Source organism: Lissotriton helveticus, chromosome 1_1 (assembly GCF_964261635.1).
Source record: "Lissotriton helveticus chromosome 1_1, aLisHel1.1, whole genome shotgun sequence".
Taxonomy (NCBI): Eukaryota; Metazoa; Chordata; class Amphibia; order Caudata; family Salamandridae; genus Lissotriton; species Lissotriton helveticus.
In genome coordinates, this window is record NC_136057.1 from 1,874,565,850 (window position 1) to 1,874,591,831 (window position 25,982).

At 48.6% G+C, this 25,982-nt stretch overlaps 1 protein-coding gene across 1 annotated transcript in view; it reads left to right on the forward strand.

The window, feature by feature from the left end:
- Positions 1-25,982, forward strand: part of PAPPA2 (pappalysin 2) — an 888,990-nt gene that overhangs the window by 404,442 nt on the left and 458,566 nt on the right. Inside the window, exon 6 of the mRNA XM_078650337.1 lies at positions 2,588-2,709. Within this exon, the coding sequence (XP_078506463.1) occupies positions 2,588-2,709 (122 nt within the window). The remainder of the gene's footprint in view (positions 1-2,587; positions 2,710-25,982) is intronic.

The following is a 25,982-nucleotide window of genomic DNA, read 5'->3' on the forward strand; positions in this document are numbered from 1 at the left end:
AGGTGACAGCCTGATTGGCTGGTAGCCACGGGCTCTACAGGGATGATGATGCTGCCCATGCGTGTGAGAAATTGAATGTAATGACGTATAGAATGTTGGGATGTAAGAAACCTGGCATTTAAATGCAGCTGGAGGGAGAATGGAGACCCTACAGGTGCCATAGAACTATGGCTGTAACGAGAACCAAACATGAAAAAAAGAGCTTGCTACCATCTACCCAGAGGTTTCCAGACTCATGCCATCCTTCTATATGCAAGGCAGGGAGGATGAGGAGTGTACAGGTCACCAGGGTATGAGAGTAAGGTGGTCTTGGAGGGCACAGAACGTAGGGGCACTAATAGCCCAAGAATCTATTCAGTTTATGCCCAATTTAGCTTCCACATTACAACTCACACGGAATAGCAAGTGGATATAAAATACTTGCTATGCAAAATAGTGGATCCTCAAAGTAGCTAATTATATGAGGTAGACCCCCTAATCCCCTCCTAAACTAAAATACCCTTCCATTTTGCTTGTTTGTCAGTACTTATTTGATAGGGTCTAGGTGAGTCCAAGCTAATCTGTATCAGTAAGGGAGTTGTATGTGGGTCCAGGCCTAGGAGTAAATGTGTGTGTTGGGTGGACGCATAGGGGTCTGGTGCATCTCCCATCCATGGTAACCGAGGTAAGAAAAGCACAGAGATGCAGGTGACTACGGTTATACTCATCCGTTCTGGGTATAACATTGCATGTGGGGAACAGAACCCCATGACACCAGGGGAAGGGTGACATAGTCCTGATTATTAACACCCTCAGCTTCTCCCCCAGACACCACCTCTAACCTTGAGGTGGCAGTTGAACACTTCAACAAATGGATCACTGACTGCGGCAACTTAGTCGCACCCCTCAAACCCACCAAAACAAGCAGGCTCTCCAAACACTTCCGCTGGTTCACTCCAGAACTTAAATCCATTAAACGCAACTCCAAAACGCTTGAAAGGGTCCGGTGGACCAGCAAAACACCCAACGACCAAGCCAACTCAAAATAGCTCTCAACTAATATCACCAACACCTGAAAACCAGCAAGAAAAGGTCCCTCACCTACTATCTCAAAGCCAGCTCCAGCACCACCAAGGAGCTCTTCTGCATCATCGAAGAGTTCTCCAACCCCACAGCTTCAGAGAACACCATCACACCCTTCCAGTAACTCCGGGATATCCTAGCAGACTTCTTCTACAACAAAATCACCACCATCTACAAACACTTTCGTCCCCCAACCACCTGTAGCCAACTTCAACACTCTTCAACCTCACCAACTCCAACAGAAACACACTACTCACGTGGGAACCACTCTCCACACAGAGCACCGCCACCATCATGAGCTTCCTCCATTGGGGAGCTCCCAGAGGTCCCTGTCCCCACCAAATGTTCAACCTGGGGAACAGCACCATCAGCAAGGATGTCACCCCAATCCTCAACTCATCCATTACCTCTGTCTCCTTCCCAGAGGGGTGGAAGCAGGCAGAAGTCAATTCACTCCTCAAAAAGCCCACAGCAGACCCTGAAGAACCCCAAAACTACCGGCCAATCTCCTTGCTCTTATTTTAAGCTAAAGTCTTGGAGAAAGTAATAATCATCCAGCTCACCAACCACCTAGAAAACAACAATCTCCTAGACCACTCCCAATCTGGAGTCTGCCTAAATCACAGCACAGAAACTGTCCTAATAGCAGCCACGATGACATCAGGGCTCTCCTAGACAATGGAGAAACTGTCACCCTGATCCTCTTTGACCTCTCCACAGCCTTTGACACTCTGTTCCACTATACCCCCCTCCAAGTCTTCACCAGCTGGGAATGTACGGAAAAGCCCTACAGTCGATGGCGTCCTTCCTCTCTGAAAGAACTCAGAGTTTCCACCTCCCACCCTACACCTCAGGCCAAAGAATATCATATGTGGCGTTCCCCAAGGGTCCTCATTGGGCCCAACCTTGTTCAACACTTACATGACTCCCCTGGCCACCTTGGTCTGATCCTATGGTATGAACATCATTTCTTAGGCTGACGACACTCAGCCCAGCCTCTCCCTATCCTCTGTCGTCGCCACCACCAAATCCAACATCCACAGGTAAATGACCAGCGTCACCAGCTGGATGCAAAACAGGTGCCTCAAACTCCAGAACGACAAATCTGAGATACTCGTAGTCTAGAGCAACCCCTCCCCAGAGAGCGACTCCTCGTGGCCAGGTGAAATTGGCCTCTCACCCACACCGACAGAGCATACAAGGAACCTTGGCATCATGCCCGACAGCAACCTCACCATGAAGAAGCAGATAAACGCCGTCTCATCTTCCTACTTTCTCACTCTACACATGCTCCAGAAAATCTTCAAGTGGCTTCCCATCAGCACCAAAGGCAGCTGTTCCCCCCCCCCCCCCCCCCGCCCCCCCCCCCCCCAGCGCCTGGATACCCTCACGGGTGATACGCATCGCTTTACAAATCCCATTTGATTGATTGATTAAATGACACATTTGCTGGGGCAGTATTGTGACAAAGGAAGTGATAGGATTTTAATATTCCTCTTCACTTTTCTTTCCTTTCCTACCACAGGGACCCTGGGGCTTCTTGTGGAGACTGTGCAGATGATGGTACGCTACGTCAATATGCCTATGACGCTACCTCGCCACGTGTCTGTGATTCTTCTGGATACTGGACACCGGCTGAAGCTGTGGGTAAGGCTGAAAGCAGATCCTACATGCCATGAATTTTATATTGCATTTTCCTTCTTTTTTTTCAAAGAGATGTCAAACATAGATCCAGGAGAGCTGGATTAAGAAGAGACTTTTAGGGTATCCACATCCAGTGCTTAATTTGAGCCGAAAGTTGCTGTGGGGAGCAACATCTCATATTTTTTGGGACTGACGCTTATTTTACCTATACCTTTCATTTACCAAGCGCAAGAAAGTTAAAAACATGGAGAGCGGAAAGACGGAGAAAGAAAAAAATGGCGAAATCCTCCCAAACAGAAAGCAAGACCTTGCAAGGTCAAGAAAAAAGGGCTGGGAGTGTCTGGTAGTGTATTAAAGAAAGAGAGAGTCACTATCACACCTATTGATTGAGTGCTTGTCTAACTTTTACTGAAGTAAAGCAAATGTATTCTATCTATAGCGTGCTGCTCGGTGTCATAGGGCTGCCTGTCCCTAAGTTGTCTGAATCAAAGAATGTAGGTGCGAGACTCATTGTCACGACCTGGACCAATCGCACAGCTGGGGTGAATCTATTTCAAACTTCTTGCATAAATATTTTGACACAAATTCAACTTCTTACATGCAAAATAATTGCACATTACAAATCATCTTAAGTTTATCAATGCTTGAATTATTTCAATGTTCATTGATAATACTTATATCTGATTTTTCATCTCTTTTGTATTCACAAACTGTTCAATGGAAAAGTAATTCCTTCTTGACTAATTTCACATAATCTTTTCATGAATCATAAGTTTATTCTGATAATTACATCAATAATATTAACATGAATATACTGATGACGGCGATTGGTGGTGGTTGGCCCGATGCATTTCGGGACATGTAGTCCCTTCCTCAGGGGACACTGTGGGTGAAACAATATAAAGACAAAATATAATTGCACATTTCATCATATCATACTGCCATTATTCTAATTCTAACAGATTCATTGTGTGAAGCCAAATAAAAAAATAGAGACACACCAGTTGCCACATGCGACTAGTGTCGAACCTAACAGTCCAAATACAGTTTTCTGTGTCTACCCTGTTTAGGTGATTGCAGTTATGAAATTCAGTGATATAGGTGCTCTGTTGTTACTGAGATAGAGATAATAGAGGTTAAGCGTGTGTAACAGGCACGAGATGTGATTATTTACTTCTCGTGATGTAAACAAGAATATAGCCCTACCGAATGTGAGGGTTGAAATAGAAAAACCAAAGGTGGTGATGGACGGAGCGTTGACAATACAAACACTCACCCCCAGTCAACTGATCTGGGTTTAATCCATCACCGTTCTTTAGCTCACTCCGCCACCCCAGTTCAGACATGGCCATATGCAAATGAGTCTGACCCTGTGCCTTATGGGAACAGCCCAGCCCGAACTGCCAAGCCAAGTCTTCCCTGGACCGGAATCAAGCTTCCCAGGACCGGTTTCTGGCATTACAGCCGTCTTCAGCCGGGCTTGCTTGACTTCAGTGGCAAAGTGAGCAAGGGACTCACGTCTGAGCATACTCTGCCAACTTAGGGCGAACAATTTATTTTATTTATTTATTTTATAGCATTTATAAGGCGCACAGCTACCCACAAAGGGTTTCCCGGCGCCAAAAACAGCAAAGACACAGGGCACAACTGGAGAGAGAACAGATCCGAAGGCAAGGATTATTGATCAAACAACCAGGTTTTCACGCTTTTTCTGAAACTCCTGTAGTTTTCTTCTTTGCGTATTTGGATAGGCAGTGTGTTCCAAAGAGTTGGGCCCAAAAATGAGAAGGATCTTCCGCCCAATCTAGCCCGTTTATACCTTGGTACCGCAAACTTCGCAGATGTAATTGAGCGAAGACTGCGATTTGGAAGGTAAGGCTTGGCAAGGTCTTGAAGGTATTTGGGGGCAGTCCCAGCTTTAATTTGGAACAAATAGCTCAGGGTTTTGAAGCGGATCCGATTTTCGACCCTAAGCCAGTGTAGATCTCTGAGATGTTTAGTGATTCTGGCATATCTGGGAATTCTACAAAGCAGTCTGGCCGCAGCATTTTGTACCAACTGTAGGCGTCTTATGACTGCTTTATTTGCACCCAGGTACAGGATGTTGCCGTAGTCAAGCCGAGATGTCACTAAGGCATTGACTACGGTCTTCTGGGTGGTCGATGGTAACATCCAGACAATTTTACGTAGCCATCTGAGAATAGTAAAACAGATACCAGCCACTTTATTAGCTTGCTGCACCATAGATAAGCTGTCATCAATGATGACCCCAAGATTTCTGACTTGGGTGGCAGGAGTCGGGAGCTTGCCCAGTGAGGTCGGCCAATGGGAATCGCTCCAGAGATTTTTACTGTTCCCTAAGAGGAGGATCTCTGTTTTCTCCCCATTTAATTTAAGTTGGTTGGCCGACATCCAGCAGAAAATTTCATGGAGGCCTGTTTTAAGTGCAGAAGAATCAGACGAATCGGATTTAGATAATGAGAAAAGAATCTGAGAGTCGTCTGCATAGGTCATCAAAACAAGACCAAAGTTCTCTGCAAGGGTGGCTAGTGGGCGAAGGTACAAATTAAACAAAAGGGGACTCAAAATAGATCCCTGTGGTACACCGTGCGGGGAGTAGAAAACATCCGAACAGGCCTCAGAGGAGGTGATCTGGAAGGTCCGGGAAGATAAATAGGATTTGATCCATTCTAGCGCCTTGCCCTCGACACCACTCTCCCCCAGCCTGCAAAGCAGTCTGGAGTGAGAGATGGTGTCGAAGGCTGCGCTTAGGTCCAATAGGACCAGTGCCACCGTTTGGCCATCATCTCTAAGCTCTTTAATTTTTTCCGTGATTCCGAGCAGGGCAGTTTCAGTGGAGTACCCACTCCTGAATCCGGACTGAGAAGGGTGGAGTAGTTCATTACTTTCCACATATGTGGAGAGAGCTTCATGAATGTGCTTTTCCAGCATTTTGGAAAAGGCAGGAAGTAACGATATTGGTCGATAATTGGCCAATACCCTAGGATCGGCAGCTGGCTTTTTCAGCAAAGGGCTGACTATGGCGTGTTTCCATATAGCAGGAACTGAAGCCTGTTCCATGGACGCATTGAGTATGTCCGTAATGGGCGTCAAGGTAGAATCCTCCAGTTGGCTGATAATACTGATGGGTATGGGATCACGGGGAGAACCCGATTTGACAGCTTTAAGAAGTTTCCTCGTTTTATCCGATGTTAAAGGGGGCCAGGCTTCAAGATGACAGTTTCCTTTAAAGCTTTGGAAGGTATCCTCTTGGTTATGGGAGATAATACTGTTGTTATTAATATTAGAGACGATCTTTTCGATCTTTTCAATAAAGAAGGACGCCAAGTCTTGACATTGCTGAGTACTAAGAGGGGGAGCCTGCGCTCTTGTGTTTTCTCCAGCCAATTCCTTCACCGTATTAAAAAGAGTCTTGGATTTATTAACCGCTGAATTAATTGTCGTAGTTACGTAGCATGCTTTAGCTTTCATGCATGCCGAGTGATAGCTGTTTCTGGCCCTACGGTAGATCTCTTTTTGGTGAGCCTCATAGTTCTTACGCCACTGTCTCTCCAAGTTCTTACAAGTAGATTTTTTTTTCTTGAGGGCCTCTGTAAACCATGGGGCCGGGGGACGATGTACTTTTCCCTTACAGCGGGATAGGGGCAGGCAGGCATTCACTGCATCACTTAGCCATGTTTGTGTAGCCTCAGCTATGCTTTCCATGTCTCCATCAAGACGTGGGAGGTCTTTGTTCAATGCACTATTAAGGTCGTCTAGATTTAATCTTTTCCAATTTCTCCTCAGAGATTCAGAAGAAGTGATAGAGAGGGATTTAGTGGATTTAAGAGAGATAGCGAAGAGTATGAGAAAATGGTCTGACCAACAAATAGGGGTAGAGTTCAGCCATGATAGTTCTTCCATATTAGAGATGATAGGGTCAAGCAAATGTCCTGCTTTATGGGTAGGACCCTTATTGCGCAGTGTCATATTCAATGCCAAGAGATCATCAATGAGGTTTTTACAATTCGTATTATTCTCATCCTCCAAATGGAGATTCAAGTCCCCGAGTATTGTAAAGTTTTGGGCTTTTAAATGGTGAGGTAAAATAAAATTTACCAAATTATCAGACCATGAGGGGTTATGAACTGGTGGTCGATAAATCAATAAACCAGAAAAAGTGAAATTGGGGCTAAGGGTAATTTTAAAAGATGCTGCTTCGCAGTTGGGAATATCTGCAGATTCAAAATTGCATACAAAGTCTCTACTATAAATGATAGCTATGCCCCCTCCGGTTTGGCCAACGCGATCTCTCCTTACAATAGCATAACTCGCGGGGAGGGCCGTAGCAACATCAGGGCCTGCACTATCATGGAGCCAGGTCTCTGTGAGAAATATCGCACTGGCTTCTCATTCATTAGTAGATGGAAGATATCTAGTTTGTGTTGTGGTAAAGAACGACAATTTACCACGTAAAAAGTGAATTTATTAGAACCAGCTTTATGGGGGATACCAGGCGGAATATCAGGATAGGGCTGGAAGTTTGACAAGGAAAGGGAACATGTTGGGCAGGTCTGTATACCAGCACACAAGGGATTGAGAGTTGTACATTTGTCGTGTCTAGCTGGGCGTAATGCTGTTAAAGACTCACGCGTAAGCATCATACCTGAGTAATAGAGGGGCAGAGTTCTGAGCCCTAAGTCCCGGCCTGGCCTGGACGGGCACAGACGGGCTGACTCTGGCTGGACTCCGGCGAAGACGAGGCGCGTCCGCTAAAACGCGTCCGCTATCGCGGAGGACGACTGTTTCCTTTTATGTCAGAGACTAGCGCTCTCTCACCGCGCTGTCCCGCACTAAGATGGCCGCCACAGGAATCCTTAATGCTCGGTGCCTTGCCTTAACTCGGCAGGCATCGAGCGAGTGAGAATACAATGGAGAGTGGGAGTCAGCGCCAATAGCTGAGCGCTAGTAAGTGAATTTAAAAACGATTTTAAAAATAAGTACTTTTCTAACCAAAGTGCAATACACAACACAATTCAATTTTAAAATGCGAAGAAAAACCAAAGGTGGTGATGGACGGAGCGTTGACAATACAAACACTCACCCCCAGTCAACTGATCTGGGTTTAATCCATCACCGTTCTTTAGCTCACTCCACCACCCCAGTTCAGACATGGCCATATGCAAATCAGTCTGACCTTGTGCCTTATGGGAACAGTCCAGCCCGAACTGCCAAGCCAAGTCTTCCCTGGACCGGAATCAAGCTTCCTAGGACCGGTTTCTGGCATTACAGCCGTCTTCAGCCGAGCTTGCTTGACTCCAGTGGCAAAGTGAGCAAGGGACTCACGTCTGAGCATACCCTGCCAACTTAGGGCGAACAAAGAAAAACCAAAGGTGGTGATGGACGAAGCGTTGACAATACAAACACTCACCCCCCGTCAACTGATCTGGGTTTAATTCATCACCGTTCTTTAGCTCACTCCGCCACCCCAGTTCAGACATGGCCATATGCAAATCAGTCTGACCCTGTGCCTCATGGGAACAGTTCAGCCCGATCTGCCAAGCCAAGTCTTCCCTGGACCGGAATCAAGCTTCCCAGGACCGGTTTCTGGCATTACAGCCGTCTTCAGCCGGGCTTGCTTGACTCCAGTGGCAAAGTGAGCAAGGGACTCATGTCTGAGCATACCCTGCCAACTTAGGGCGAACAAAGAAAAACCAAAGGCGGTGATGGACGGAGCATTGACAATACAAACACTCACCCCCAGTCAACTGATCTGGGTTTAATCCATCACCGTTCTTTAGCTCACTCCACCACCCCAGTTCAGACATGGCCATATGCAAATCAGTCTGACCCTGTGCCTTATGGGAACAGTCCAGCCCGAACTGCCAAGCCAAGTCTTCCCTGGACCGGAATCAAGCTTCCCAGGACCGGTTTCTGGCATTACAGCCGTCTTCAGCCTGGCTTGCTTGACTCCAGTGGCAAAGTGAGCAAGGGACTCACGTCTGAGCATACCCTGCCAACTTAGGGCGAACAAAGAAAAACCAAAGGTGGTGATGGACGGATCGTTGACAATACAAACACTCACCCCCAGTCAACTGATCTGGGTTTAATCCATCACCGTTCTTTAGCTCACTCCGCCACCCCAGTTCAGACATGGCCATATGCAAATCAGTCTGACCCTGTGCCTTATGGGAACAGTCCAGCCCGAACTGCCAAGCCAAGTCTTCCCTGGACCGGAATCAAGCTTCCCAGGACCGTTTTCTGGCATTACAGCCGTCTTCAGCTGGGCTTGCTTGACTCCAGTGGCAAAGTGAGCAAGGGACTCACGTCTGAGCATACCCTGCCAACTTAGGGCGAACAAAGAAAAACCAAAGGTGGTGATGGACGGAGCGTTGACAATACAAACACTCAGCCCCAGTCAACTGATCTGGGTTTAATCCATCACCGTTCTTTAGCTCACTCCGCCACCCCAGTTCAGACATGGCCATATGCAAATCAGTCTGACCCTGTGCCTTATGGGAACAGTCCAGCCCGAACTGCCAAGCCAAGTCTTCCCTGGACCGGAATCAAGCTTCCCAGGACCGTTTTCTGGAATTACAGCCGTCTTCAGCCGGGCTTGCTTGACTCCAGTGGCAAAGTGAGCAAGGGACTCACGTCTGAGCATACCCTGCCAACTTAGGGCGAACAAAGAAAAACCAAAGGTGGTGATGGACGGAGCGTTGACAATACAAACACTCACCCCCAGTCAACTGATCTGGGTTTAATCCATCACCGTTCTTTAGCTCACTCCACCACCCCAGTTCAGACATGGCCATATGCAAATCAGTCTGACCCTGTGCCTTATGGGAACAGTCCAGCCCGAACTGCCAAGCCAAGTCTTCCCTGGACCGGAATCAAGCTTCCTAGGACCGGTTTCTGGCATTACAGCCGTCTTCAGACGAGCTTGCTTGACTCCAGTGGCAAAGTGAGCAAGCGACTCACGTCTGAGCATACCCTGCCAACTTAGGGTGAACAAAGAAAAACCAAAGGTGGTGATGGACGAAGCGTTGACAATACAAACACTCACCCCCGTCAACTGATCTGGGTTTAATCCATCACCGTTCTTTAGCTCACTCCGCCACCCCAGTTCAGACATGGCCATATGCAAATCAGTCTGACCCTGTGCCTCATGGGAACAGTTCAGCCCGATCTGCCAAGCCAAGTCTTCCCTGGACCGGAATCAAGCTTCCCAGGACCGGTTTCTGGCATTACAGCCGTCTTCAGCCGGGCTTGCTTGACTCCAGTGGCAAAGTGAGCAAGGGACTCACGTCTGAGCATACCCTGCCAACTTAGGGCGAACAAAGAAAAACCAAAGGCGGTGATGGACGGAGCGTTGACAATACAAACACTCACCCTCAGTCAACTGATCTGGGTTTAATCCATCACCGTTCTTTAGCTCACTCCGCCACCCCAGTTCAGACATGGCCATATGCAAATCAGTCTGACCCTGTGCCTTATGGGAACAGTCCAGGCCGAACTGCCAAGCCAAGTCTTCCCTGGACCGGAATCAAGCTTCCCAGGACCGGTTTCTGGCATTAGAGCCGTCTTCAGCCGGGCTTGCTTGACTCCAGTGGCAAAGTGAGCAAGGGACTCACGTCTGAGCATACCCTGCCAACTTAGGGCGAACAAAGAAAAACCAAAGGCGGTGATGGACGGAGCGTTGACAATACAAACACTCACCCTCAGTCAACTGATCTGGGTTTAATCCATCACCGTTCTTTAGCTCACTCCGCCACCCCAGTTCAGACATGGCCATATGCAAATCAGTCTGACCCTGTGCCTTATGGGAACAGTCCAGCCCGAACTGCCAAGCCAAGTCTTCCCTGGACCGGAATCAAGCTTCCCAGGACCGATTTCTGGCATTAGAGCCGTCTTCAGCTGGGCTTGCTTGACTCCAGTGGCAAAGTGAGCAAGGGACTCACGTCTGAGCATACCCTGCAACTTAGGGCGAACAAAGAAAAACCAAAGGTGGTGATGGACGGTTCGTTGACAATACAAACACTCACCCCCAGTCAACTGATCTGGGTTTAATCCATCACCGTTCTTTAGCTCACTCCGCCACCCCAGTTCAGACATGGCCATATGCAAATCAGTCTGACCCTGTGCCTTATGGGAACAGTCCAGCCCGAACTGCCAAGCCAAGTCTTCCCTGGACCGGAATCAAGCTTCCCAGGACCGGTTTCTGGCATTACAGCCGTCTTCAGCCGGGCTTGCTTGACTCCAGTGGCAAAGTGAGCAAGGGACTCACGTCTGAGCATACCCTGCCAACTTAGGGCGAACAAAGAAAAACCAAAGGTGGTGATGGACGGAGCGTTGACAATACAAACACTCAGCCCCAGTCAACTGATCTGGGTTTAATCCATCACCGTTCTTTAGCTCACTCCGCCACCCCACATGGCCATATGCAAATCAGTCTGACCCTGTGCCTTATGGGAACAGTCCAGCCCGAACTGCCAAGCCAAGTCTTCCCTGGACCGGAATCAACCTTCCTAGGACCGGTTTCTGGCATTACAGCTGTCTTCAGCCGGGCTTGCTTGACTCCAGTGGCAAAGTGAGCAAGGGACTCACGTCTGAGCATACCCTGCCAACTTAGGGCGAACAAAGAAAAACCAAAGGTGGTGATGGACGGAGCGTTGACAATACAAACACTCACCCCCAGTCATCTGATCTGGGTTTAATCCATCACCGTTCTTTAGCTCACTCCGCCACCCCAGTTCAGACATGGCCATATGCAAATCAGTCTGACCCTGTGCCTTATGGGAACAGTCCAGCCCGAACTGCCAAGCCAAGTCTTCCCTGGACCGGAATCAAGCTTCCCAGGACCGGTTTCTGGCATTACAGCCGTCTTCAGCCGGGCTTGCTTGACTCCAGTGGCAAAGTGAGCAAGGGACTCACGTCTGAGCATACCCTGCCAACTTAGGGCGAACAAAGAAAAACCAAAGGTGATGATGGACGGAGCGTTGACAATACAAACACTCACCCCCAGTCAACTGATCTGGGTTTAATCCATCACCGTTCTTTAGCTCACTCCGCCACCCCAGTTCAGACATGGCCATATGCAAATCAGTCTGACCCTGTGCCTTATGGGAACAGTCCAGCCCGAACTGCCAAGCCAAGTCTTCCCTGGACCGGAATCAAGCTTCCCAGGACCGGTTTCTGGCATTACAGCCGTCTTCAGCCGGGCTTGCTTGACTCCAGTGGCAAAGTGAGCAAGGGACTCACGTCTGAGCATACCCTGCCAACTTAGGGCGAACAAAGAAAAACCAAAGGTGGTGATGGACGGAGCGTTGACAATACAAACACTCACCCCCAGTCAACTGATCTGGGTTTAATTCATCACCGTTCTTTAGCTCACTCTGCCACCCCAGTTCAGACATGGCCATATGCAAATCAGTCTGACCCTGTGCCTTATGGGAACAGTCCAGCCCAAACTGCCAAGCCAAGTCTTCCCTGGACCGGAATCAAGCTTCCCAGGACCGGTTTCTGGCATTACAGCCGTCTTCAGCCGGGCTTGCTTGCAGCCGCGGGCCGTGGAGGGAGTTACGGTGGGGCAGGGAGGCGGGGAGGGGGAGGGGCAGGGTGGAGAGGGCTAAACACTGGCACCTGGATAATTACAGGTAAGTAAACAATTTAAATAATAAAACGAATTTCGTAGCGCGCACTGCATCGCAAAATGCGATGCAGTGCGCGCTACGAAATTCGTTTTATTAATCAAATTGTTTACTTACCTGTAATTATCCAGGTGCCAGTTTTTAGCCCTCTCCACCCTGCCCCTCCCCCTCCCCGCCTCCCTGCCCCACCGTAACTCCCTCCACGGCCCGCGGCTGCTTGCTTGACTCCAGTGGCAAAGTGAGCAAGGGACTCACGTCTGAGCATACCCTGCCAACTTAGGGCGAACAAAGAAAAACCAAAGGTGGTGATGGACGGAGCGTTGACAATACAAACACTCACCCCCAGTCAACTGATCTGGGTTTAATCTATCACCGTTCTTTAGCTCACTCCGCCACCGCAGTTCAGACATGGCCATATGCAAATCAGTCTGACCCTGTGCCTTATGGGAACAGTCCAGCCCGAACTGCCAAGCCAAGTCTTCCCTGGACCGGAATCAAGCTTACCTGGACCGGTTTCTGGCATTACAGCCGTCTTCAGCCGGGCTTGCTTGACTCCAGTGGCAAAGTGAGCAAGGGACTCACGTCTGAGCATACCCTGCCAACTTAGGGCGAACAAAGAAAAACCATAGGTGGTGATGGACGGAGCGTTGACAATACAAACACTCACCCCCAGTCAACTGATCTGGGTTTAATCCATCACCGTTCTTTAGCTCACTCCGCCACCCCAGTTCAGACATGGCCATATGCAAATCAGTCTGACCCTGTGCCTAATGGGAACAGTCCAGCCCGAACTGCCAAGCCAAGTCTTCCCTGGACCGGAATCAAGCTTCCCAGGACAGGTTTCTGGCATTACAGCCGTCTTCAGCCGGGCTTGCTTGACTCCAGTGGCAAAGTGAGCAAGGGACTCACGTCTGAGCATACCCTGCCAACTTAGGGCGAACAAAGAAAAACCAAAAGTGGTGATGGACGGAGCGTTGACAATACAAACACTCACCCCCAGTCAACTGATCTGGGTTTAATCCATCACCGTTCTTTAGCTCACTCCGCCACCCCAGTTCAGACATGGCCATATGCAAATCAGTCTGACCCTGTGCCTTATGGGAACAGTCCAGCTCGAACTGCCAAGCCAAGTCTTCCCTGGACCGGAATCAAGCTTCCCAGGACTGGTTTCTGGCATTACATCCATCTTCAGCCGGGCTTGCTTGACTCCAGTGGCAAAGTGATCAAGGGACTCATGTCTGAGTGAACTAAAGAATGGTGATGGATTAAACCCAGATCAGTTGACTGAGGGTGAGTGTTTTATTTGTTCAAACGCTTTGTCCATCATCCCCTTTTGTATCGCTTTGTTCGCCCTAAGTGTGGCAGGGTATACTCAGACGTGAGTCCCTTGTTCACTTGGCCACTGGATTGAAGATAACCTGGCTGATGAGGATTATGAATCTGAAACCGGTCCCAGGAAGCTTGTTTCCGGTCCAGGGAAGACATGGCTTGGCAGTTCGGGCTGGACTGTTCCCATAAGGCACAGGGTCAGACTGATTTGCATATAGCCATGTCTGAACTGAGGTGGCTGAGTGAACTAAAGAATGGTGATGGATTAAACCCAGATCAGTTGACTGGGGGTGAGTGTTTTATTTGTTCAAACGCTCCGTCCATCATCCCCTTTTGTATCGCTTTGTTCGCCCTAAGTGTGGCAGGGTATACTCAGACGTGAGTCCCTTGTTCACTTGGCCACTGGATTCAGGATAGCCTGGCTGATGGGGATTATGAATCCGAAACCGGTCCCAGGATGCTTGTTTCCGGTCCAGGGAAGACATGGCTTGGCAGTTCGGGCTGGACTGTTCCCATAAGGCACAGGGTCAGACTGATTTGCATATAGCCATGTCTGAACTGGGGTGGCTGAGTGAACTAAAGAATGGTGATGGATTAAACCCAGATCAGTTGACCGGGGGTGAGTGTTTTATTTGTTCAAATGCTCCGTCCATCATCCCCTTTTGTATCGCTTTGTTCGCCCCAAGTGTGGCAGGGTATACTCAGACATGAGTCCCTTGTTCACTTGGCCACTGGATTAGAGATAGCCTGGCTGATGAGGATTATGAATCCGAAACCGGTCCCAGGATGCTTGTTTCCGGTCCAGGGAAGACATGGCTTGGCAGTTCGGGCTGGACTGTTCCCATAAGGCACAGTTTCAGACTGATTTGCATATAGCCATGTCTGAACTGAGGTGGCTGAGTGAACTAAAGAATGGTGATGGATTAAACCATGATCAGTTGACTGGGGGTGAGTGTTTTATTTGTTCAAACGCTCCGTCCATCATCCCCTTTTGTATCGCTTTGTTCGCCCTAAGTGTGGCAGGGTATACTCAGACGTGAGTCCCTTGTTCACTTGGCCACTGGATTCAAGATAGCCTGGCTGATGAGGATTATGAATCCGAAACCGGTCCCAGGATGCTTGTTTCCGGTCCAGGGAAGACATGGCTTGGCAGTTCGGGCTGGACTGTTCCCATAAGGCACAGGGTCAGACTGATTTGCATATAGCCATGTCTGAACTGGGGTGGCTGAGTGAACTAAAGAATGGTGATGGATTAAACCCAGATCAGTTGACTGGGGGTGAGTGTTTTATTTGTTCAAACGCTCCGTCCATCATCCCCTTTTGTATCGCTTTGTTCGCCCTCAGTGTGGCAGGGTATACTCAGACGTGAGTCCCTTGTTCACTTGGCCACTGGATTCAAGATAGCCTGGCTGATGGAGATTATGAATCCGAAACCGGTCCCAGGATGCTTGTTTCCGGTCCAGGGAAGATATGGCTTGGCAGTTCGGGCTGGACTGTTCCCATAAGGCACAGGGTCAGACTGATTTGCATATAGCCATGTCTGAACTGGGGTGGCTGAGTGAACTAAATAATGGTGATGGATTAAACCCAGATCAGTTGACTGGGGGTGAGTGTTTTATTTGTTCAAACGCTCCGTCCATCATCCCCTTTTGTATCGCTTTGTTCGCCCTAAGTGTGGCAGGGTATACTCAGACGTGAGTCCCTTGTTCACTTGGCCACTGGATTCAAGATAGCCTGGCTGATGAGGATTATGAATCCGAAACCAGTCCCAGGATGCTTATTTCCGTTCCAGGGAAGACATGGCTTGGCAGTTCGGGCTGTACTGTTCCCATAAGGCACAGGGTCAGACTGATTTGCATATAGCCATGTCTTAACTGGGGTGGATGAGTGAACTAAAGAATGGTGATGGATTAAACCCAGATCAGTTGACTGGGGGTGAGTGTTTTATTTGTTCAAACGCTCCGTCCATCATCCCCTTTTGTATCGCTTTGTTCGCCCTAAGTGTGGCAGGGTATACTCAGACGTGAGTCCCTTGTTCACTTGGCCACTGGATTCAAGATAGCCTGGCTGATGAGGATTATGAATCCGAAACCGGTCCCAGGATGCTTGTTTCCGGTCCAGGGAAGACATGGCTTGGCAGTTCGGGCTGGACTGTTCCCATAAGGCACAGGGTCAGACTGATTTGCATATAGCCATGTCTGAACTGAGGTGGCTGAGTGAACTAAAGAATGGTGATGGATTAAACCCAGATCAGTTGACTGGGGGTGAGTGTTTTATTTGTTCAAACGCTCCGTCCATCATCCCCTTTTGTATCGCAGGGTTGAAATAGAGACAGCATGCTAATGTGTCGCATGCGAGCAATCACTGTACGCGAACAAAACCCCCAACGTTTACATTCATGTAAGATTAAAAAATGAGAGTGAAGGTGACCTTGTTATGTGAAGCCGAAGTAATTGTGAATCATGCTCAATATAAAGGGGAGGCTAACCTTCGTAAAGACACAAAACGTGGCGAAACCACATGAAAATAAACCGGTCCACCGAATAGTCTGAAAAAGTAAATAAACCGTGAGCAAACGAAACATGCAGTATGAAGCTGCCAAAAGACGTGATAGTTATGCATGAAAAACGCGACATACCTGTGTAAGTCTGTTCACGAGTAATCAAATCTACAAAAGTGTAACACCGAGAGATTACTGAATACAGTAATTTACCCAAGTACCGGAGTAACGTACAAATGCACCAAAACCCACTCACCTATGTGAAAGGTTGCCTGTATCAGTATACAGAATACCGCTCTGCCGTTTGATTTCTCCAGTCGTTAGAGTGTGGTTCAAAAGACCGAGAACCATAAATTGGTTCCTAGACACGTGTGAGATACTAGAAATAAACTACGCGAGTGCCAAGTGAAGGAAAGTGCACGGCGGCCATCTTGGTGTGGTTAATGTGGTGTGAATGAAAAATTTCCTAGCTAACGTAACGGAAAGTTTCAATTCTATTAAGGACTAGGAGGCGAGGATTATACAGTCCTTTCTTCTCTTTATTATAACAGCAATTCAAAGAAAAAAACAATCAGCACATATTATAAGAACTACAACTCCCATGAGCACGTGGGGCACAGTGTCCATAGTAACCGTCAGCCAATGATGATGCCATCCGTTATATAATTGGCTGTGACGTCCCTTCCTCTTCCTCTTCTTCTCTGTGAGAAATAAGCCCAGGAACGCTCATCAATCCTTCTGGTCTTGTCCTAAACCAACACAAGAAAACGGTTATCCAGCTCTTTTTGCAAGAAAGAAAGCAAAGAAAGGCAGTGTACAGCATTTTCCTGAGAAATAGAACAGCATTGCAACACATCTAGGAGAGCTTAGTACACATAGATACTCTACAACCGTACTCCACCATAACCCAATACAGTAGCATAATCCAGCGAAACAAATTGTAAATTGTTACTTACTGAAGTACGAAGGCTTACGGGTGGGACGAGACCAGCAAGTCTCGGGAGGGATAATCCTCGCCTCCTAGTCCTTAATAGAATTGAAACTTTCCGTTACGTTAGCTAGGAAATTTTTCATTCTATGTCAGGACGGAGGCGAGGATTATGCAGTTTCAAAGCCTATCCACCACCAGTTCTGCCGCACCATAAATGGGTTTGAAGTAAAACTTCTTGAACGTGGACTCAGAGGACCAATCTGCCGCTGCCATAATGTCCTCCAGCCTACCGCCCACCTGTACGGCTTTAGAGGCCATTGCTCCTCTCGTGGAATGAGCTCCAAATCTGGTGACATCCACTCCCACCTCGGTCATGATCCAACGGACCCACCTAGCGATGGATGGAGCAGAAACCGCCCTAAACGGCTTCTGCAGTGCAATAAGAAGCTGACGTTCTCCAGGAGGGCGGTATTCCGCCGTCATGTCTTCATACGCCTTGAGGCATAGCACCACACATAGTTTAGGCTGATCCGGAAACGTAGGGTATGATACCGACCTGATATTAGTCTTGGTCCTCCTAGCAACCGTGAAAGTGACTCCCTCCGGAGTGAACATACGTGCCGTGATGTCCAGTGCCCGCTCGTCCGAGACGCGTTTGCACGAAACCAGACACAGCAGGATCGCCAGCTTAGCCGACAACTCCTTCCTATTAAGGTACTGGTTATCTCGCCAGGAGTAAAGGAAGTGCAGCATGATGTTGACGTCCCAGAGATTCTTATATCTGGGTTCCGGGGGTTTGGAAAGTCTGGCACCTCTCATGAGCTTGCAAACCCAAGGGCGTTCACCTGCCAGTTTACCATCGATGTGGGCATGTCCCGCTGAAATGGCGGATCTGAAAGAATTAATAGACCGATAGGCCAGCCCCGACTGTGCCAATTTGGCCAGAAAATTCAAAATGTGGGCAACCTCCGCCCCCACGGGATCGGCGTGTCTTCCCATACACCAACAACGCTACCGTTGCCAAGCCGATCGGTACCTCTTCACAGTACCCGGCGCCCAGGCTCTACGGATGAGTTCCTCAGCGTCCGCCGAAAGGCGTCCGTCTTGCCAACGTCCCCTGAAATCCTCCACGCCATGAGGTGGAAGGTTCCCTGAAGCACCAGCGGATGTGGTTCCCCCAGGGGACCCAAAAGCAACGAAGGGAACAAGGGCAGTGGAATCGGACAGTCCCACGACAACTCCAGTAGTGGGGGAAACCAGGCCTGAGCCTGCCAGAAGGGGGTCACAAGGACCAGGGACGCTTGCTGTCGGCGAACCTGCGCCGCTACTCGAGGAATCATGAGAAAGGGGGGAAACGCGTAAGCTTGCTCCAGCGTCCAGTCCTGCAAAAATGCATCGACCGCCACCGCCTCCGGGTCCGGCCTCCAGCTCACGAACCTCGGGAGTTGACGGTTGAGTCGGGAAGCGAACAGGTCCACCGAGCACGGCCCCCACCTGCCCATCAAAGCCTGGAAGACCGCCCGATGCAGTCGCCAGTCGCTGAAGTCTTGGAAATTCCAGGAATGCCAGTCCACGATCGAGTTCTGTGTGCCCGGGAGATACTCCGCCGACACCGAAATACGCTTCTCTAGGCAATAGTGCCAGACGTCCTTCGCCAGGTCTGCCAAGGCCCGAGACCGCAGCCCGCCCAGGCGATTGATATACTGCACCGCTGACACATTGTCCATGCGTAACAGGATGCAACACGAAACCTGGTTCTGGGTCAGAGACTTCACCGCGAAGGAGCCCGCTAGGAGTTCCAGGCAATTGATATGAAGCTAAAGCTCTTCCTCCGACAAGCGGCCCCCCCATCGTGATGTCACTGCAACAAGCTCCCCAGCCCGCTCTGCTGGCATCCGATTCGATGATCAGGTCCGGGCTGGATCCGAAGATCGCTCTCCCGTTCCACGCACTCATGTGCTCGATCCACCAACGCAACTCCGTCCTTGTCTCCTCGGTGAGAGAAATGAGTTCGGAGTACGTGAGTCCCTTCCTGAGATGTTGCGCCTTCAGGCGTTGAAGGGCCCTGTAGTGCAAAGGGCCCGGAAAAATCGCCTGAATTGAGGATGAGAGGAGACCCACGATTCGAGCCAGTTGTCGAAGGGAAATTCTGTCCTTCCGAAGGGTCTAGGAGAGCTCCTTGCGAATTTTGGTCACTTTCTGCTGAGGAAGGCTGAGACAAGCAGATTCCGAATCTATAAGGAACGCCAGAAAAGTAATCTGTCTCGTCGGAAGGAGCTCGGATTTCTGAGTATTCACCACAAACCCTAATTCCTGGAGCAGAGCAATAGTCATGCTCAATTTGGAACGAAGCCGGTCCGGCGATTAATCCATGATCAGGATGTCGTCGAGATAGATGATCATCCGAACACCCCTCTCGCGTAGTGTTTCTACTACTGGCCGCAGGAGCTTCGTAAAGCCCCATGGAGCCGACGATAGGCTGAAGGGCGGTGCTTGAAACTCGAAGACCTCCCCGTTCCATAGGAACTGTAGAAAACGCCGGTGAGGCGGAAAGATGGGCACCGTGAGGTACGCGTCTTTCAAGTCCAGGCGAACCATCCAATCCCCTTGGAGGAGAATGTCGGCAGTAGATGGATCCCCTCCATCTTGAAATGGCGGTAGACCAGCCATTCGTTGAAGTCTCTTAAGTTTATGACCGGGCGAAACCCTTTGTCCTTTTTCTGGACTAGAAAAAGGTTGCTCAAGAACCCCGAGGGGTGAAGGTGCGTCTTGCGGATCGCGCCCTTCCTGAGGAGTTCCGACACCTCGTTGTCGATCAGACTCCTGTCCTCTGTGGAAAAAATCAACGGGCGAGGGCGAGCTCTCTGAAGGGGAGTACCGTAAAACTCTATTCGGAAACCCCTGACAGTTTGGAGAACCCAAGGGTCTGAAGAGATTTTGCACCAGTTGTGGAGATGATCCAGTAACCTCCCCCCCCAGGACGGACGGGGAAAAAAGGGTAACACTTACCGGATGGGCCTCCCGGTGCGTTGGCTCCGCCATGATAGCCTTTGCCAGCTCCTCGACTGGGGTAGAAATTTCCCTGGCGGCCGTCATTCCAGCCGTTATTACGACGCTGCTGGTTCTTGTTATTAGGGCCTTGCTGGTACTGGCGGCCGGAGGAGCGACCCCGTCCTCTTCCGGCCCCTGCAAAAATCCGTCTGGGAAAAATCTTTTTGATGGACGTCTGTCTAAAGCAGAAAAGGTAGTGACAAACTTATTTAACTCCTTTATTAAGGGTTCGCCAAACAACTTGCCCTGTGCAATAGGCCCTACCTCCGAAGTGGCCAGATCTCCAAGCTTAGGGTCTATCTTGATGAGGAGTGACCTCCTCCGCTCCGCCGCCAACGCACAATTCGCATTGCCCAGGAAGCATAGGGCTCGCTGTGCCCAACCTGCCACGACCTCTGTGGACATCGCCGTCCCCGATTCCTTGGCCCTCTCGGCTAACTGGATGATCTGGGTCACGGGGCCCACGGCGTCCAGGAGCTTATCCTGGCAGTTGCGCCAGGAACGATCTATGCCCTTCCTAGGGTCCTTCATGAATTTAGCGAAGAACGCATAGAGCTTCTCATCAATGTCTGGGGTGGCCGCCACTCTGCCCTCCAGCTTCGGACGAGGGCACTCACCCCGCATGCGGGTCCTAACCTCTTTCTCTAGGGGTTGACGCACTTTACCCGCCACATACGTTGCTACTTTGGGGTCAGGGGTCCATTCCGACGATCTTGGGTGGTAGATTCTCGTCGGATCAAACATGTCGGGGTCTTGTCATCCCCTTCCAGGGACCCCGAAGAATGAGACGTCGGGCGTCAGGGCCGCCCCGTGTACTCATCGTCATCCTCCGAGGAGACATCATCCTCGGTAACACCCTCTCCCTCCACGGGGAAACCATCCTCTTGGTCGGTAACTGGGGCGACCTCGTCGCTATCCTCTCCGGGGTAGAAACCCTCCCGGCAGGGTACATGTTTAATCGTCCGCGCACTTTTACGGAAGGAGTCCCTCAAACGCTCGAACTCCTCCAGGTGCCCCGCGTGACGCTTAGCTGACTTCTTCCCTCCCCCCTGCGCACCTTTGGGTCCGCGGTTAACAGGCACTGCGTTACTAAACACCCCGGGGATGCTTTGGGTGAGGGCATCCACTCTCTCCTGCAGGGGCGCCAGCACAGTGTCCAGTGCCTGCGAAAGAGCGCGACCAACCGCCGGTGGCAAGGGTTGGGTGCAGCATAATTCTTCCGCTTCCTGAATGGGGGGGTTTGACTGCTCAGCAGATTGCATTCTACGAGGGTGTGAGCACTAAGCACCTTAAACCTAAAATCTAAAAGGTAGCCTCCTCGCCGGTGCTCTGACAGTCTAGCTGTCAAAATCCAATTGCGGTACCTGAAAACCGCCACTAGATGGCGTCGCGCACACTGCGCGTTTGAATGCACCGATCCTGTGTCACGGCGAGGGTTGGTGAGGCCGGTAACACTCTGCCTCATCGCGCCACACAAAAGGACAAAAAGCCGCGAGCGCAGCCTTTTCCCCAACAGTGGTGCCCCACAGATCCGAGGGAGCGCAAGGACGCGCTCCACACAGTCCGCGATAGATCGGCAGTGACGGCGCAAGCAGCGCCTGTCACGCGTCATATCTGCCGAAGGTCAGAAACAGAGAAAGCGCACTACAGAAGCAAGCGCTATTGCACAGGCATAAAATATTCCACAACAATCACGAAAAAACACAGTACGTCAGAAAGGTAAATAGGGTGACTTATCTGACGAGCAGAGAAGAAAGAGGAAGGGACTTCACAGCTAATTATACAACGGACAACATCATCATTGGCTGGCGGTTACTATGGACACTGTGCCCCATGTGCTCATGCGAGTTGTAGTTCTTATAATATGTGCTGATTGGTTTTTTCTTTGAATTGCTGTTATAATAAAGAGAAGAAAGGACTGCATAATCCTCGCCTCCGTCCTGACATAGAATAAAGTTACATTGCGGATGACAAGAAGTTAGTGTGAACATGTAAGCAAAGATAATATTTAAACAGTCCCCTGTATGACAAAGCCAAACAAGTACAGGATTAATAGTATACAAACGAATACTGGCTAAACAATATACGTAAAAACACTGACGATTTTTTACTGTCTGTAAAAACAATCCTTAGTGTACAATGTGCATTCGCTATTTGTCTGTCCTCTATGGACACAAAATCTCCTATTGAGAATGATAGGAATGAAAGTGATTCTGAGTTGGGAGAATTAACTAACAGTGATAGTTGGGCCTGAATATTTGGACCAACAGAATTACTGTTCCTTCCAGGGCGAAGTTAAACTCATGTGCTAAATGAGAGTGGTCATGACTAACATGTGTCTGAGTGTGGAGTGGAAGGGCTACAACTGTGTTACAGGAAGCAGCTTAAATCAATTTTATCATTCAGACCCTGGGGTTCCATAGTTTGGTATTTTTTAATTAAGATCACCTCACGTTGTGATAAGTGCTGGCTAGAATCCCTCCTTTCTTTGCTTACTATTTTTTCAATCACCATGAATCTAACTGGAGAGATGTTGTGTTGGTGATTGAGCAAGTGTACTACGAGATTGGAGTTTGTGTTTTTGTTCTGAATCATGCTCTTATGTTCTCTGATTCTTACTTTGATTTTCCTTTCTGTTTTCCCTATACACATGAGTCCACAGGGACATTTGATGCTATAAATAACAAAACTGGAATTGTATTACAGTCTGCTGTCAAGTGTAATGTGTTCTTTTCTCCGGTTCAGGGGTGGGTTATGAAGTTTTGCTGCATGACATTATTGCAGTGGGTACAGATGCTGCATTTCCTCATGCCTCTGTGCTGAGTGTTGTCAACGGATTTTGTGAAAGTCAACTGTTCCTTCAAGTTGAAACTTCTTGTGTATGCAAATATAGGTCTTTCTCTGAAGATGTTGTTAAAATCTTCCTCTTTTTGGAGTAATTCCCGTCTTTTTTTTTTTAAAATATTTTTATTGGTATTTAAACATTACATAATGTAAAAGACACAATAACGAATAACATATATCCGGTTTAAGACAATTTTTTTTAATGTTCGGAGATCTCGTTGAAAATTTGGACACAAAAACATTCTGATTGCTGGTTGTTTGTTTAGGTTTGGTAACTAACAGATCTTTCCGTTCAATGGCTGCTACTCGAGATTCAGCTTTGCCAATGCAATCTGAAGGATAACCTCTTTCATGAAATCTTGCCTTTATGTGATCAAGGTCATGTAAGAAGGCTTCTGGTGTGAAAGAAATCCTTTTCATGCAAAGCACTTGGGAAAATTGAAGATTACAAATGAGTTGTGGGGAATTAAAACTTTGGTATAGTAACATGTTATTTCTGTCGGTGGGATTAACGTACGTCTGTGTCTGAATCATAGAATTCTTTTTATTAATCATGACGTCCAAAAATGGTAATTCTTTGTGACTGATATGATGTGTGAATTTAATCCTGATGTTCTTATTGTTGAGTGACTTGATGTTATTTTCAAGTGTAGTTGAGGTTCCAGACCATATTAAAAAAATGTCAATGAATCAACGGTACATGACTAGCTCTTGATTCCATTCATTATTGGCCAAAATATGTTCTTCTTCAAATGCTGCCATAAAAATGTTGGCGTATGTGGGAGCTCCCCCAAATCCCGTGCTGGTAGCACTTATTTCTAGAAAATAATCATCTTCAAACCGAAAATAACTATGCTGAAGACAAAATAACAGCAGTTCAAGCAAAAAGATTTTGTTCACTCCAATTTGATCCATTTGTAATAGGGCTCATTCATCTGCATCAATTCCTCCTTTGAGAGGGATGGACGGGTCTGGAGTGCAGTGGAGTACAGCCCAGCCCACTGTGCCACATTAGGGGGGAGCATTGAGGCGAAGGCAAGGCTAAGGTCCTCCTTGCTGGCCTGCAGGACTGCTGGACCGCTGTTTGGGGCACTTGGTATCGCATAGAGAGCAGTGAGAAGGGAGAAGGGAGGAGAGGAGTGCCTCAGCAGCCGGTCCCCCACCCCTGTGTCAGGCACCCCCCAGGTGCAAGGAAGTTTGTGAGGAACGCATCTGTCACATGTAGGTCTGGAACCTCCTGTAACTGGGACATCGGCAGACACTCTCTCCTCCTTCGGCTCAGCATCCATCCGGAACTCCCACCTGTTCAGTACACACAATTTATTACATATTACGAGTTACACCTGATACAGAGCCAGTCATGAGATCGGGCCGAGTAAGGAAGACTCCTTAAAGTCAAAGCCCAAGTCCAAACAAAAACAAGGTAAAGCAAAAGCGTGTATAGAAGAGTCAAGTGGCCCACGACTGAGGTCAGAGTTCACCAAAAAAAGCATGGAAAGCACAGAAAGTATCCGAGTCACGGGGTCCACCTGCACCAGCTTTGGCACAAACTCTCCCACTACTGGTGATGACGTCAGCGCAAAGTCAAGAACGGGAGAATTAGCTTTTCATCAACCAGTTAACCCAACGCAGTCACAAGGAATACAAGGAAGACAAGGGGACTGTGCCCTCATAAGCATTGATGGGGCTTCTCAAAGGAAAAAGCCCTGCACATTCCAACCTAAAATCTACACAAAATTCGCGTTTTTGAAAGACCCAGGTACAGCAATCTACTCAAAAAGGGCGAATGTAAAAGGGCTGCAACTGCCATTACAGCCAGAGAAGTTTGGACCAATCTACCAGCCAACTAATCAGTCAGTCGATCAGGCTCTTCCTATGTCACTTACTGCGCCATGTGGACCCCAAACCCAGCCCTCAATTCACCAGTTCAATAACAAAGTTCAAAATCAAGTCACAACCGACCAAAGGAATACATCCACGACAGACAATCAGAATCCACCAAAAAGCACCTTAGACACTAGGACAGCTGAAAATGTAGTTGAAGAGAAAATAGGTGCAAAAGTTGGAATTGACACACTAGGGGGCCTGGCCCAGAACCAGCTCGCAGATCGTCTGGGAATGGCTCTCTTGCTGCCTCCAAAAAACAGATCCCCACACCAGCAGCAAGAATTAAAGTCAGGCGTATCGGGTGCACCAGATTATCCAGCGGTCTCCCACAGTTTCTTGGCCAGTAAACCATCAGAACCTCCAAAAAACAGTTCCCCACGCCAGCGGCAAGAATTAAAGCCAGGGGTACCAGGTGCACCAGACTATGTGGCGATCTCCCACAGTTTCTTGGCCAGTAAACCATCAGATCGCCACACGATATCTCCTTATGAAGACTCACATATATCAAGCCCGGACTTCTCCTTCCTGGCCTCACAGGAATGGGAGGAGCTTGTCGCTTCATATAATCTAAAACCTGCTCAAAATAACACCTCTTCTGTACCAATTAATACACCAATGCAGGAAAGAAGCAATCTCTGTAATAATACGCCCATTGAAGCGATTTGGGCGGCAATTCTAAACTCAATGCAACACTCTACTACAGCCTTACAATATCAATCGCACAAAATGGACCTACAGCTTACGGTCCTTCAGACACTGGCCAATTTTATGTCGGGGATCGACAAAAAACTATCAGAACTCAATAACCTAATTAAGTGGGGACAAGAAGCACTGCATGGAAGCCAAACCATTCATTTTGAATGCACTTGTGCACCAATAATTAACAAGCTAACAACACTACCAACTAGGCTAGGGAATCTTTTATCAGAAATAAAAGGCAGTGCTCCATTACTTCTTACATCTACAGATGGCCTCACCTGAACCCCAAAAAATCGAACCAACAGCAACTAGCTCTTCCAACACTGTTGCAGATAATGACGCAACACCAACAATGGCCCCAATAAAAACGGCTCTTTCAAATAAA